The sequence below is a fragment of the Gymnoscopelus braueri genome (assembly GCF_963280865.1).
Source record: "Gymnoscopelus braueri genome assembly, chromosome: 20".
Classification (NCBI taxonomy): Eukaryota; Metazoa; Chordata; class Actinopteri; order Myctophiformes; family Myctophidae; genus Gymnoscopelus; species Gymnoscopelus braueri.
Genome location: NC_137622.1, coordinates 32,584,994 through 32,597,499, shown reverse-complemented (window position 1 = coordinate 32,597,499; position 12,506 = coordinate 32,584,994). Strand labels below are relative to the sequence as shown.

Below are 12,506 nucleotides of genomic sequence, written 5' to 3'. Positions count from 1 at the left end.
ACTAAAGTTTTCAAATAATTATAGTGGAGTAAAGGTACAATATTTTCCTCTGAGATGTACTGGAGTCGAAGTAAAAGTAATGAAAATTGGAAATACTCCAGTGAAGTAAAAGTACCTCAAAATTGTAATTAAGTACAGTACTTGAGTAAATGTACTGCTCCCAGTGTCCTATGTTCCAGTGAGCACCAGCCACCAGGGTCCGATATTCCCTATGAGGTCGGTGGGTTGGGGTTAGGGTTAACATAGGGCTGAGGGAAATGGAATAGACACGTTCCTAGCTTGACTACATTCCCCACTGTAGCTTAATTGTGAATACTGTAGTTTCACTACTTTCAGAAAGATGGCTTTCAGCTATACTTTCCCCACCATGTAGCTGGGTAGCTTGACAAAATGACTACATTCTCAGTGGCACATCAACATAACATAGCACAAGAGATGAGTTTCGAGTGGAGTGTCTCCAACACATCAAAGAGAGAATTCTCCATTGCCATTTATTTATAGCTTTTATACAGTCATATGTTTTCAATCACTCAATTTGATAACATGTCCTCCAGCGACATTACCAACTGCATCCCCCGGGAATCGGACCAGGGATCTCCCGCGTGGGAAGGGACACTAAAGCCTAACATCTTATTATGGCAATCCCCTTGGCTAGGAGAGATATTAGGCTTTTTGTTCTTTAGTCTAAGGCTCTGAGCCACTCTTTGCTAGCTACTACCTAGTACAGTGGTTCTCAACCTTCTCAGACCCCCCAAAATAATCATATTTGAACTGGGGACCCCCCACCCTGACAAGCACTTGTGAAAATAGCAGATCTACAAGTTCACAACACCTTGCAACACAAGGCGTTGTGAGTTGTAGAGCTTGTAGAGCTTGTAGAGCTTGTAAATCATGTGGGGTTTCGACCCACAGGTTGAGAGCCACTGACCTAGTAGACCTTGTAGCTAGCTACTTATTTTGAAAGAGAGCTCCAGAACCTGGCCGGTTCTGGAGAACGGCTGATCAGATGGATTTCACACTCAATACCACATTTCCTTATTGGTCCTCAGCAATGCACCTGTCAAGTGCGAACAAAGTCCATCGGATGAGCAGTTCAAGGGCTATGCGTGCCCGCTTGGAGCAGGCCAGGACAGTTCTGGAGAAATGCTGATCCGATGGTCTTCACAACACTGGACTTCAACAATAGACTTCCTTTTGGGTCCTCAGCAATATACCTGCCAAGTGTGAAGTCGATCGGATGAATGGCTCTGGACAATGGCGCTGGTTCTGGAGATATGTGAAGGACAGACAGAAATATATTGACATACTGTACAGTATATAGGCCTATATGGAAAATATATAGCCTAGATGTTTTTAGGCTGTCAAGTTCCATTAACTACTGCCATGAAAAACTGGTTTGCTTTCTGCAAAGCAAGAACAGGCCTCCTCATAACTACATCGCGAACATGACCTGCAATGATCAATATAACTGTGGGTTACTCTCCCAGTGGCAGTGCTGTAGAGGGCAAGAGCAGAAGGATCAGTTACTGTCTGTTTCCCTTTTTAGTAGCGGGCAAACTTGGCCTGGTTACAGTAGTCTGCTAGGCCAGGCCTGAGTAGAACAAAGCAGTGGACATGTGCGTTAGATAGCATGATAAGTATAGGTAATTTGAGTTGGAAATTGACTCACTGTATCCTCATTAATTTTTTTGCTGTGAATTTTCATTAGGCTACATTGGAGAACATTTGTGTTCTAAAAGAGACCGTTTTCTATTTGCTCAACTACTACGCAAACAAGGGCTATCAATTTCAAAGGAGCATGAGAAGAGTCCACCTGTTTCTGGACATTGTTCATTTCCCATTTTCACTCTCTGTCTATCCACCAGACCGGGTGTCTGGTACACACTTTTCTAGTTTCAATAAAAGTTTTTAATTCACAATATTTCCTAAATTGTTTTCTCACTGGAAATTGGTATCCTATCCTATTAGGCCTTGATTTGTGGTCTGCAAGACCATATCGCAAGACAATATTTAAAGCCTGATTTATACGGATGCGTTGTGAGCTTGTAGATCTGCTATTTTGCAGTGCGACACACAATGCACAATCAAAGTATACAGTATATATCAGGCAAAAGTTTTGTGTACATTTGCTCCATCTTTAACAATTCCATGATATAGTTTCACTGGGGTTCATAGATCTCACCACACCAAGTCATCAATGATATGAGCCCGGCTTTGTGATGGGGGTTTATACATAGTTCTGAAAGGTTGTCATCATTAATGCATGTGTCTGGTACAGCATTAGTGATGGTCACTGACTCCTCATACTATACTTTGTGGAGTCATGGGGAAATCTTAGGGCTTGTCATAATCCAACCAGTCAGCCTTACAGCATGCATGGAGGCCGGCCCCCACCATGTACACAGCGTCACTGGCCAATACCATCAGCCCTGGGCGGTACTCCAGTCCACTCTTCAATGTTCTGGCTCTAAGTTATACTTGTTACATTGCAGCAAACCAATCATTCCCAATCTTTGCCTTTATGGTATATATCTCCTAACTTGTTCAAATACATGCATGGTGTGTGTGTGTGTGTGTGTGTGTGTGTGTGTGTGTGTGTGTGTGTGTGTGTGTGTGTGTGTGTGTGTGTGTGTGTGTGTGTGTGTGTGTGTGTGTGTGTGTGTGTGTGTGTAAATAGTAAATGCTGCATTTATATAGCGCTTTACATTGATTGTGCCATTCACCCATTCACACACACATTCATACGCCGATGGCGCAGGAAACCATGCAAGGCACCAACCTGCTCATCGGGAGCAATCTGGGGGAGCGCCCCAGCCCGGGATGGAACTGGGAACCTATCAGTTCACTCTACCCGGCCACTCTACCCCTGAGTGCACGAGCGCACGAGCAGTCAAGCATGCATGCATGCATGTGTGCGTGTTTGTGTGAGTCAGCTGGCAGCTGACAATGTTGTCAAAGTCCCGGATGAGTCTAGTCAGCAGATGGGGAGGTGCATGCCTGATTGGTCACCGGGAAAATAACTTAATGAGATCAGAACTGTATACAAAACACTGTTCCTGGACGTGATGTTATTTCCGCACGACAGTTTAATTTAATTATGTCAATAATGCTAGTGCACAGGTGCCAAATGTTTTCGGTACACCAAAATATTGATCCATGCTTGTCGTGACCCAACAATGTGTAATAGCTATGTATTCATGATAATGAATTGAAAATTAATTGTTTGACTGTTGACAACAGCAATGTTGTCAACAGGGATAAAGGGATAAAGTATGCTCTTAAAAGTACACAAACAAACAAATGCATACAGTACCACATACCAATAAACAACTAGATTATCACCACATTTTGTTTAAAAACATAGAAATTAAGTGAGCATTTAATTAACTCTTTATCAGCCTGCTTGGCTCATGTTTTGCATTGCCATGTCTAAATTTGGGTCCTGACCCACAGTTTGTGCACATCTGTGCTAGTGTAGGCCTACTTGAAGTAGGCTACATCATACATGCAGGCACCTGCCAACATAACGGTAACACCAGCATAATTATTGTTGTATGACTGCTAGATAGTTACAGTTAGGCTTACATGAATGTCTGGACATGGAAAATTGAAACTTTTTTCACAAGAGAGACCCTTTTTAATAATCGTAGAAAGCACTCCTTGACTCCTTAGTGACCCCTTCTGCTCTATGGATAGAGGTTCCAACTAGCATCCATCCAGATGGAAATGCCTCACTTTAGGAAGTAATCACTCAGAAATTTGCATTTACTGGCATTAACCTTCATGATAAAACTTGATTTATAGGGTACGGTACTCCATCGCAGGCTATTGCTTTACGAAAAGAACTGACTTTCACATTACTAGTTGGAAAATCTGTTATTTTCGTCAAGCAACACTGCTGTACTGTGGGGAAATGGGTTGGTCACTCAAACTCACACAGCAAAATCCAGTGCTAGTTTCAATGTAAAAATGGACGTCCATGCCAGTAAAGTCGGTCCCACAAGAACCCTGCACCCAACAAAGTTTGTACTGCACCCAACAAAGATTGTAGATTGTTGAAAATGTTCATTTGTTTCATCAGCTATCCTGTATGTAAATCTTTCACCACAATCACTGGGGCTCTGTCCTCAGGGTTGTGTCAATTTGAATATTATTTTCCTAAATTAATCAAACATTGTGCTGTTGATTTGTGGTTAACAAGGTTGGCATTTAAAATATCTAAATCATGAGTTATAAATGTGATTTAGTTCAAGGGTAATATTCATCCTTGCTCATGTAAGTTTTCAAGGACAACAACAGTACGTAGGCTACTAAAAATATGCACCAAGGCAGAGATTCAATGACAACCCAAAGAGGTAGAAATCTAAAACATTTGACTATGAGGCCATCTAGTGGCTTAAAACAAACACTACTATGTCACAATGAAAGCAGCAGCTATTTTCCAGGAAACAAAATGTTTGCATTACTGTGTCATGACATGTTAACTTAGCGCCTCTTATGTAGCCCATAACATAACCCACAGCTTGTGGTGCATGTTGGTATGTTTTATCATTATTTTAGATCAATGTGAATTTTTTGAGAAACCATTTTATTAAATAGACCAGCATTCACAACAGGTCAACAGGCTAAAATAAATGTTACATAATGTTATATAATATATACATATATGCGGTGTGTGTGTGTGTGTGTGTGTGTGTGTGTGTGTGTGTGTGTGTGTGTGTGTGTGTGTGTGTGTGTGTGTATATATATGTGTATGTATATATATATATATATATATATATATATATATATATATATATATATATATATATATATATATATATATATATATATATATATATATATATATATATATGAGAGAGATTTGTGGCTCCAATAATATCTGCAATCTAGGATGAACTCTCAGTGTGGTGTGCAATGTGTTGTGACACCACATGACCACCATCCTAATCCTGAAAACAAGGTTATTTGCTCCTCTGTCGTCATAGTAGTTATGCTACTTTCATAAACAAAACAAACATGTCACAGATCATCACACCACCGTGGACACAGATATCCACCTTGATCTGTCCCAGTTAAAAAAAGGAGCATGTCAGCCAATGGGGAAAGCAAGCAACCCTTTAAGGAGTGTGGGATTGGCTGGCATCCCAACACTGTGCTCCCTGGATAGCACCTCCCACATGAGGTGACCAGGGGCTTAGTTTGATCCTGATTAGTATTTAAACTGGATGGTGCAAGATGTCAATTGAGAGATACACACAAACAAATGCATGGACATCTTTCTGTGAGTATTCCCAGAATTTATCACAGTCTTTTTAGCCTTTCATGTAGCTCAGTGAGTGGTACATGGAGATGCAATACTGGCTGAATTAGTGAGAAAGCAAGTCTACTACAGGTAGTGTGTGTGTGTGTGTGTGTGTGTGTGTGTGTGTGTGTGTGTGTGTGTGTGTGTGTGTGTGTGTGTGTGTGTGTGTGTGTGTGTGTGTGTGTGTGTGTGTGTGTGTGTGTGTGTGTGTGTGTGTATGGGAAATGCTGCCTTTTTTGATAACGGCTTACCTTATGATTGCTCATTATATGTGAATTTATTTTAATAATTGTTTTTTATAAGATTGTTTTATGAGCTCTGTGGGGATTAATTATTAATATCAATATTATTTATTTTCACATGGTTATTTTTGCTTCTCATTATTAAACGAAGACACTTTGCATTCATCTTCGGAACCTCAAACCATGACTATCTTGGAAAACATCACATAATCACCATACTTGTCAAACTTAGTTGATAAATGTTGTTAGTGTGCTATAATGCTAACGTCTTCTCCTCTCGTTTCGCAATGCAAAGACATTTTATGCTCCAATATTTGAATACATGTAAGTTGTTGGTTCACTGTGCTAATGATATTGATAAAAAAGTTGTTAATCACCTTTAATCAATATTCAGTGACTGTGCCATCACAGGTTTTCCTGTGTAGATACAGACAACAGCTTGTGTACCTCTCCAGTCAAAACAGAATCAGGGTCAGTGTGTTCTCCACAAGGGGCCATTCGTAACTGAATCAGTCAGGGCTTTAGCAGATTATGGAGCCTGTCAGCCTGTGCAGCAGATGCAGTGGTCAAACGGCTGAAAGACCTCCTTGGTTTGGGTTTTCTTTTAGCACATAGCCTGTCCATCTTACACCTCAAACACACGCTGTGTGTGTGTGTGTGTGTGTGTGTGTGTGTGTGTGTGTGTGTGTGTGTCTGTCTGTCTGTCTGTCTGTCTGTCTGTCTGTCTGTCTGTCTGTCTGTCTGTGTCTGTGTGTGTGTGTGTGTGTGTGTGTGTGTGTGTGTGTGTGTGTGTGTGTGTGTGTGTGTGTGTGTGTGCACTTTTAGCCAGGCCAACAGCATGATGTCATCAAGACTAGTCATCTATGCCTATTCCAAGACTAGTCATCTATGCCTATTCACTCAGGACAACTGAAGACGAAAGAACGATGACTACTGTATGTTGTTCTAGTGAAAATTTGTCCTGCAGTGTAAAGACAGACATTTAAAATTTGTGCAAGTAAAGAATAGGAATGAAAGGTTCAATGTACAGTTAATATATCAGTGTTAATGTACCTCTGAGAGTGTAAAAACAAACACAAATGGCTAATTTCTTCCCCAAATTTAGAGGATTTTACTTTGTAGTAAAGTCCATACATCCATCCAGTAGGTGAATTTGACTAAGGAATGTATGTATGTATGTTTGAGGTAAGACTGTCAACATCACAATGTTCTTCAGTGCTGATTTACATAATGGATACCTTTTCCCCCAAAAACGATTTGATAGAAAATATGCATGTGTAATGTGTTATGTGCTATAATATGATTGGCTAATTTTGGATGCTAATGAGGTAGAGACATTATTTGGCAGTCAAAGCATGGCCTCGAGTGTCCATCTGTAACGGCCTCCTAAAACCCGTGGGAGCCAGACACACTCCATCTTTGTATTGGGCCTGGTCATGACCCCCCCGTGATTTAACAGATTGGAATCTTGGTGTGTGTGTGTGCGTGTGTGTGCACATGCACATATGTGTTCATGTTTCTGTGTCACACTTAGGGCTGCCATCTGTTTTCAGGTACGAGGTCGAAAAAAAATGGTGGCCACTGTGCTCGCCTTCCTCACCTCGACTAAACATGTTCAACCTGATGAGCAACTGCTGCGCCTGGGTCTCCAAGATCCAGGAGCCCATCAGGCAAGGCCAACCTTGAAACCACATTAAGCAACTGGCTTGACGTGGGTCTGCTTATTAGCCTGGCAATGTTTGATGAGTGATGTGTATATATATGAAATTAAAATGTTTATTTTGTTTTTACACAGGAAGGTGATAGTTCTTGTGGTTGGTCTTGACAAAGCAGGAAAAACATCCTCTATCAGGGGAATGTTGAGAGGTAATTCAGTGACTACTTTGGAACTAAATAGCATAGATCAACAAATGTGTTTATCATACAAATACAGAGTGTACAAGTGTATGTTTAATATTGTGTATGCACAGTGGTGTAAAGTAACTAAAAGAACATTTACTCAAGTACTGTACTTTTTTTTCAGTAGTTTTACTTCTACTCCACTACATCTCAGAGGCAAATATTATACTTTTACTCCGCTACAATTATTTGAAAACTTTAGTTACTAGTTACTTTGTAATTTTTTATTATTATTACATAACATGCATTACCCACTTCAGCCCTATATACATTTCGGCCATTTGAAAATAGCCGATCTACAAGCTCACAATGTGTCGCGATGCAACACATTGTGAGCTTGTAGATCGGCTATTTTCAAAAGACTTGTATACATTTGAAAACTTGAGTGAAATGGGACATTCTACATAATGAGCACCTTCTATTTTTGGTACTTCAAGTATATTTTGATACCAATACTTTTGTAATTTTACTAACATAAATGTAAACTTTTACTCGTAACAGAGAATCTCTGTTACGAGTAAAAGTTAAGTAAAAGTATCAATACTACAATGTGGAAATACTCTTGAGTATTTCCACATTGCAGTATTGATACTTTTACTTAAGTAAAGTTTTTTTTTGCCTCACAGTGTTTCTAAGCATTTCTCTGTGTACACTAGTGACCCCAGGAACGGACGTGGGTCCCACCCAGGGCTGTGTGCGTACAGAACTCAGGGTGGAGAACTACCTGGTCACGCTGCTAGAGATAGGAGGAGCCCCTGAGTGGCGGAGGGTCTGGCGGAACCATTATGGAGATGTCCATGGGATCATCTTTGTGGTTGATTCCAGTGACAGACCGAGGATAAAAGAGGTCAAAGAGCTTCTGGCAGACTTACTGAAGCATCCGCAAGTGGCAGGAAAACCTTTACTAGTGTAAGCACAGTTTCAAAGCTGGATGAGTGTTGTGGTTTTACGAAATATTATAGGGTACACAGCACACTCTAGTGGCTGATGAGAGAAAATATCATCTAAGGAGTGACTGTTTGTGAACTAACTTTGTAAGAATAAGCACGACACAAAGTTTATTATCGCCACCAGACTGGACGGCCGATGGCTGACAATTATGTTTTCACGCCTGTCCGTCCGTGTGTCTGTTTGAATGTGTGTCTGTCGATCTGTGAACAGCTAATCTCTGGCACTGTTGGACTGATCGGCATTCAACATTGCACGCATACTCCCAGTAGGCCAAGGAAGTACCTCTGCCCCAAAATGTACAATATATAACAGGCCACTTCATGTTTTGGCCTATTAACTCTTGAACCGTAGGTAATTTTCTTCAAAATATACTTTTTGCTACTTCTCTTTTAAAAAACGATTGGCTATCAAAGTTTGCAGGAGGGGCCCGCTTAGCAAAAAAACGCCACAAATCTTGAATGCTGCATCCGATCGGCGTGAAACTTTAAACGCACACTCCCAGTAGGCCAAATCTTTCTAATCGGCCTCATGGCGGCGCTATAAGAAGTCTCTTCCCATTTTGGCCTATAACTCTTTACGTCGTACAATAACATTTTATTTTTCCGTGGAGTCCTTGTATCATGCCGCAAGCAACTCCCTATAGGCCCCGCCCATTTGTGGCTGACTACACACTTTGTCCTACTAGTACAGATTGTGTCCAAAACTCATACAAATCGGTACAGATTATCATGCGATTCATGCGATCAAGATGTATCAGTCAAATGTTTCATATTTCATTCCCATTGGCTATGAATGACTTTGAGTTTGCAGGCCCTGGGTAGCCAACCCGGCCTGCCGGAGATCTGCGCTTCGAGGAGTTCACTTTTCTAGTCTGTTATTGTGACCGCAGCATTGTCTTTCTGTTTAATTTGCCAGGTTGGCCAATAAACAGGACAAACGTAATGCTCTGCTGGGAAGTGAGCTTATTGAGATACTGTCTCTGGAGAAGCTGGTTAACCAGAGCCGTTCACTGTGCCATATTGTAAGTATTGTCCTAAAAAACTGTACTGTACTGTATGTCAATCAATCAAACTATATTTATATTTACAGAATAAATTGAACTAAACTAAAATAGCCAGTTCAAACGGACACAGAGAATAAATAAAATAGGGATTTGAAAGGAGATTGGAAATAACAACTAGATTTTTTTTTTTTATTGTACTAACTGCCTCTATTTAAAAGCAAGCCTTAAAATATGTGTTTTGAGTTGGCGTTTAAAACTTTCACGATGTATTAGCTGTCCTCAGATCAAGGGGGAGACTATTCCAGAGTAGCAGCTTCACCATACAGTAACTTCAATTTCAAGTCAACTTCAATACATCACAGGATTAGGGCGCGCTCCCACCAAGAGTTGGCTGGCCGCTGTTTGCAGAATCTGCCAATGCATTGTCAATGCAAATGCGTTGATTCACGCAAGAGCAGATTTTTCCGCTAGTCGCGCAGACCGTGCGTTTATCTGCTCTCTGCGACTAAGCATAAAAGAGCTGGAGGCAGGAGCCGATTTTCTCCCTCTGTCCAATCGGGTGAGTGGAAGGCGGACTGTCTCAAGACTCAGGAAGCAACATGGTGCTCAAGGCAGCAGGCAGTGGGTCCTGAAAGTGAGTGACAGGCGCGACACTCCCGTTTTTTAGAATCCGCTGGCTGCAAAAAACTGTGGCCGCGCACAACCTGCGTTTAACAGCGGCCAGCCAACTCTTGGTGGGAGCGCGCCCTTACAGCTGTTTAAGAAGTGTGTGAATTTCTTTTTCCGTACAAGCTTCGTACAAGCCATCATTTGTAATTTTCAGGAAAGCAAAAAGGAATAGAGAAAGAAAGAAAGACAAAGGAATACAGTAGATCTTTGTTTTTGCCTTAGAGAGAAGTTGATCTGAGGGCTCTACCAGGGACAGATTTTGGCAGTATATCAATAAAATAATCAGGAGTAGGTCTGTGTAAAGATTTATAAGCAAGTCATCTTTAAATCTATTCTAAAACTAGTAGTCAGTGCAGAGACTTTGCAGGGACATTCTGTTTGTCTTTTTGGGCAGGCTTGAGAGCAATTTATTACGCCTACTACGAAAAAAAAGTCTGACATTTGTATTCTTTATTATTTAGATAGTGCTGTTTTGGTCATATTCCTTATATTGATGTTACGTTAGATTAGAGTCGATAACAACACATTTCTTGCATGAGGTGTAGCAATTAGTTGTTAGCTCAGTGTCTCTCTCTGTTCCTTGAATTACTTCTGTTTTATCCTGGTTAACTGGGGGGTCATTTGAATTGAAAGCCATTCTTAGGTCTATATAGACAGATAGGCAGGCAGATACACTATACAGAATGGCTAACTGACTGCCATGAGATTGTAGAATGCAGGTATACAAATTAGAGAAGTCGAAATGAAAGGAAATGAAAAAATTAAATAGACTCTCCTTGATTTGACAAAGTTCTGTCCCTTTCAGGAGCCTTGCTCAGCCTTAATGGACCTGCGTCGCTGGTCAGACAGGAAGACCCTCCGGGGCCTGCGCTGGTTGCTGCGTGCTGTGTGTCTTGATTACCCAGATCTCTGTGACCGCATAGCCCGGGACTGCAGGGGGCCTTTGACATCTGAAGAGGCACAAAAACGTGGGAAATCGGAGAAAGAGCACAGAAAATCCAAGGAGGAACGGTGAGTGAGTGATCGTTAATGAAATTGTTGTGCAAGTGAACTAATTAAGAATAACTTCAGTATCCCTTGATATATACCTTCATAGGAAATATTTTCTCCCCTCAGAAAGCGCTCCAGTAAGTCTGAGAGAGACAAAGAGAAAAGGTCCAACGCTGGAGACAAACAACCCATTCAAAACATTCTACAAAAGGTTAACTCGAAAAGTTCATGCATGCGTCTCTTAAGCAATATTATAAGGCATGTGCATTCTCATGTCTTTTATTATGATTGCTACTGACAAATATTTCTATCACAGGAGAACACACTAAAGAAGAAGCTGAAGAGGAGGACGAAGAAGCAGGCAAAGATCAAGGTCAACGAAACGGATAAAGACGTAGAGAATGAACAAGAGGAGGAGGAGGCTGAAGGCCACGACGGGGAGCAAGAGCAACTGGGACAGAAAGAGAAAGCCAGCAGTGCTCTGATTCCCCCAAAACAAGGCAAAGTAAAACGCAAGGCAAAGGTGAAAACTGTGGATGTGACGGAAGCACTTGACAATGAAGAAAAGACCTCTAAAGGTGGCTATTGATCAGTTCTCCAAAGCTCTTAACATGCCTACACGTTCGTAATTGAAAATAATGACACATCTCTTTCTTTTTATCTTATAGCAAAGGGGGAAAAGAAGAAAAAGAAGAAAGTGGGGAAAGTAAAAAGGAAGAATAAAATCACTACAGAGGAGGTGCCTCCAGGTTGCACACAACCTGTTGACCTGTCTGCCACATTTGGTGAGCCCCAGCCACTTCATTAGTCCCCCTAGTCAAATACAATGACACTGTTGGACTCTATGATGAAGTCCAGTTTTTAAAAAAAAGATTACCCTGTCTCCTCATAGATCTTTATCGAAAAGCCATTCTGGCTCTGAAGGAACGTCAGGATCAGACCGAGTGAAAGGGGTTCCTGGGTGAGTCTTGGGCCCCACGTGAGGAGGTGCCCTGCTGCAAGGGATTCAGGCCAGCAATGATCATGGTGGTCATATATGTTCATGCTGCAACACACACACACACACACGCACACGCACACGCACACGCACACACACACACACACACACACACACACACACACACACACACACACACACACACACACACACACACACACACACACCCACACACAACAAATGTTTACAATCCAGCCCCACGGATAGTGAGAGCAATAAAACAAGACAAACAGGACTAAACTAAAAAACAAATTATCAACCACTAAAGCACTGAGGAGCATGTTGCTTTGAATACCCATTTAACACTATACCTCAGATCTGATCCCTGAACCTTTGGAATAAACCAGGGAATGCCATTGTGTATTGAAGGGTGTTTAAGAAGTGGTGTGTTTCTCTGTTTAGGTCTAAATAACCCCTGGAAAATGTATATATTTACACTAGAAGCCAGTT

The 12,506-nt window shown here is 41.3% G+C and overlaps 1 protein-coding gene across 1 annotated transcript; it reads left to right on the top strand.

Annotated features, from left to right (window-relative positions):
- Nucleotides 1-543: 543 nt before the first annotated feature.
- arl13a (ADP-ribosylation factor-like 13A) lies at nucleotides 544-12,274 on the top strand (the record flags this gene model as incomplete). Its single annotated transcript, XM_080415606.1, has 11 exons — nucleotides 544-602; nucleotides 1,050-1,157; nucleotides 7,101-7,217; nucleotides 7,343-7,413; nucleotides 8,103-8,355; nucleotides 9,313-9,418; nucleotides 10,875-11,080; nucleotides 11,186-11,270; nucleotides 11,376-11,637; nucleotides 11,728-11,844; nucleotides 11,952-12,274. 11 exons carry the CDS (start codon nucleotides 544-546, stop codon nucleotides 12,005-12,007), a joined length of 1,440 nt encoding a protein of 479 aa, XP_080271732.1. The 3' UTR covers nucleotides 12,008-12,274.
- Nucleotides 12,275-12,506: the final 232 nt, after the last annotated feature.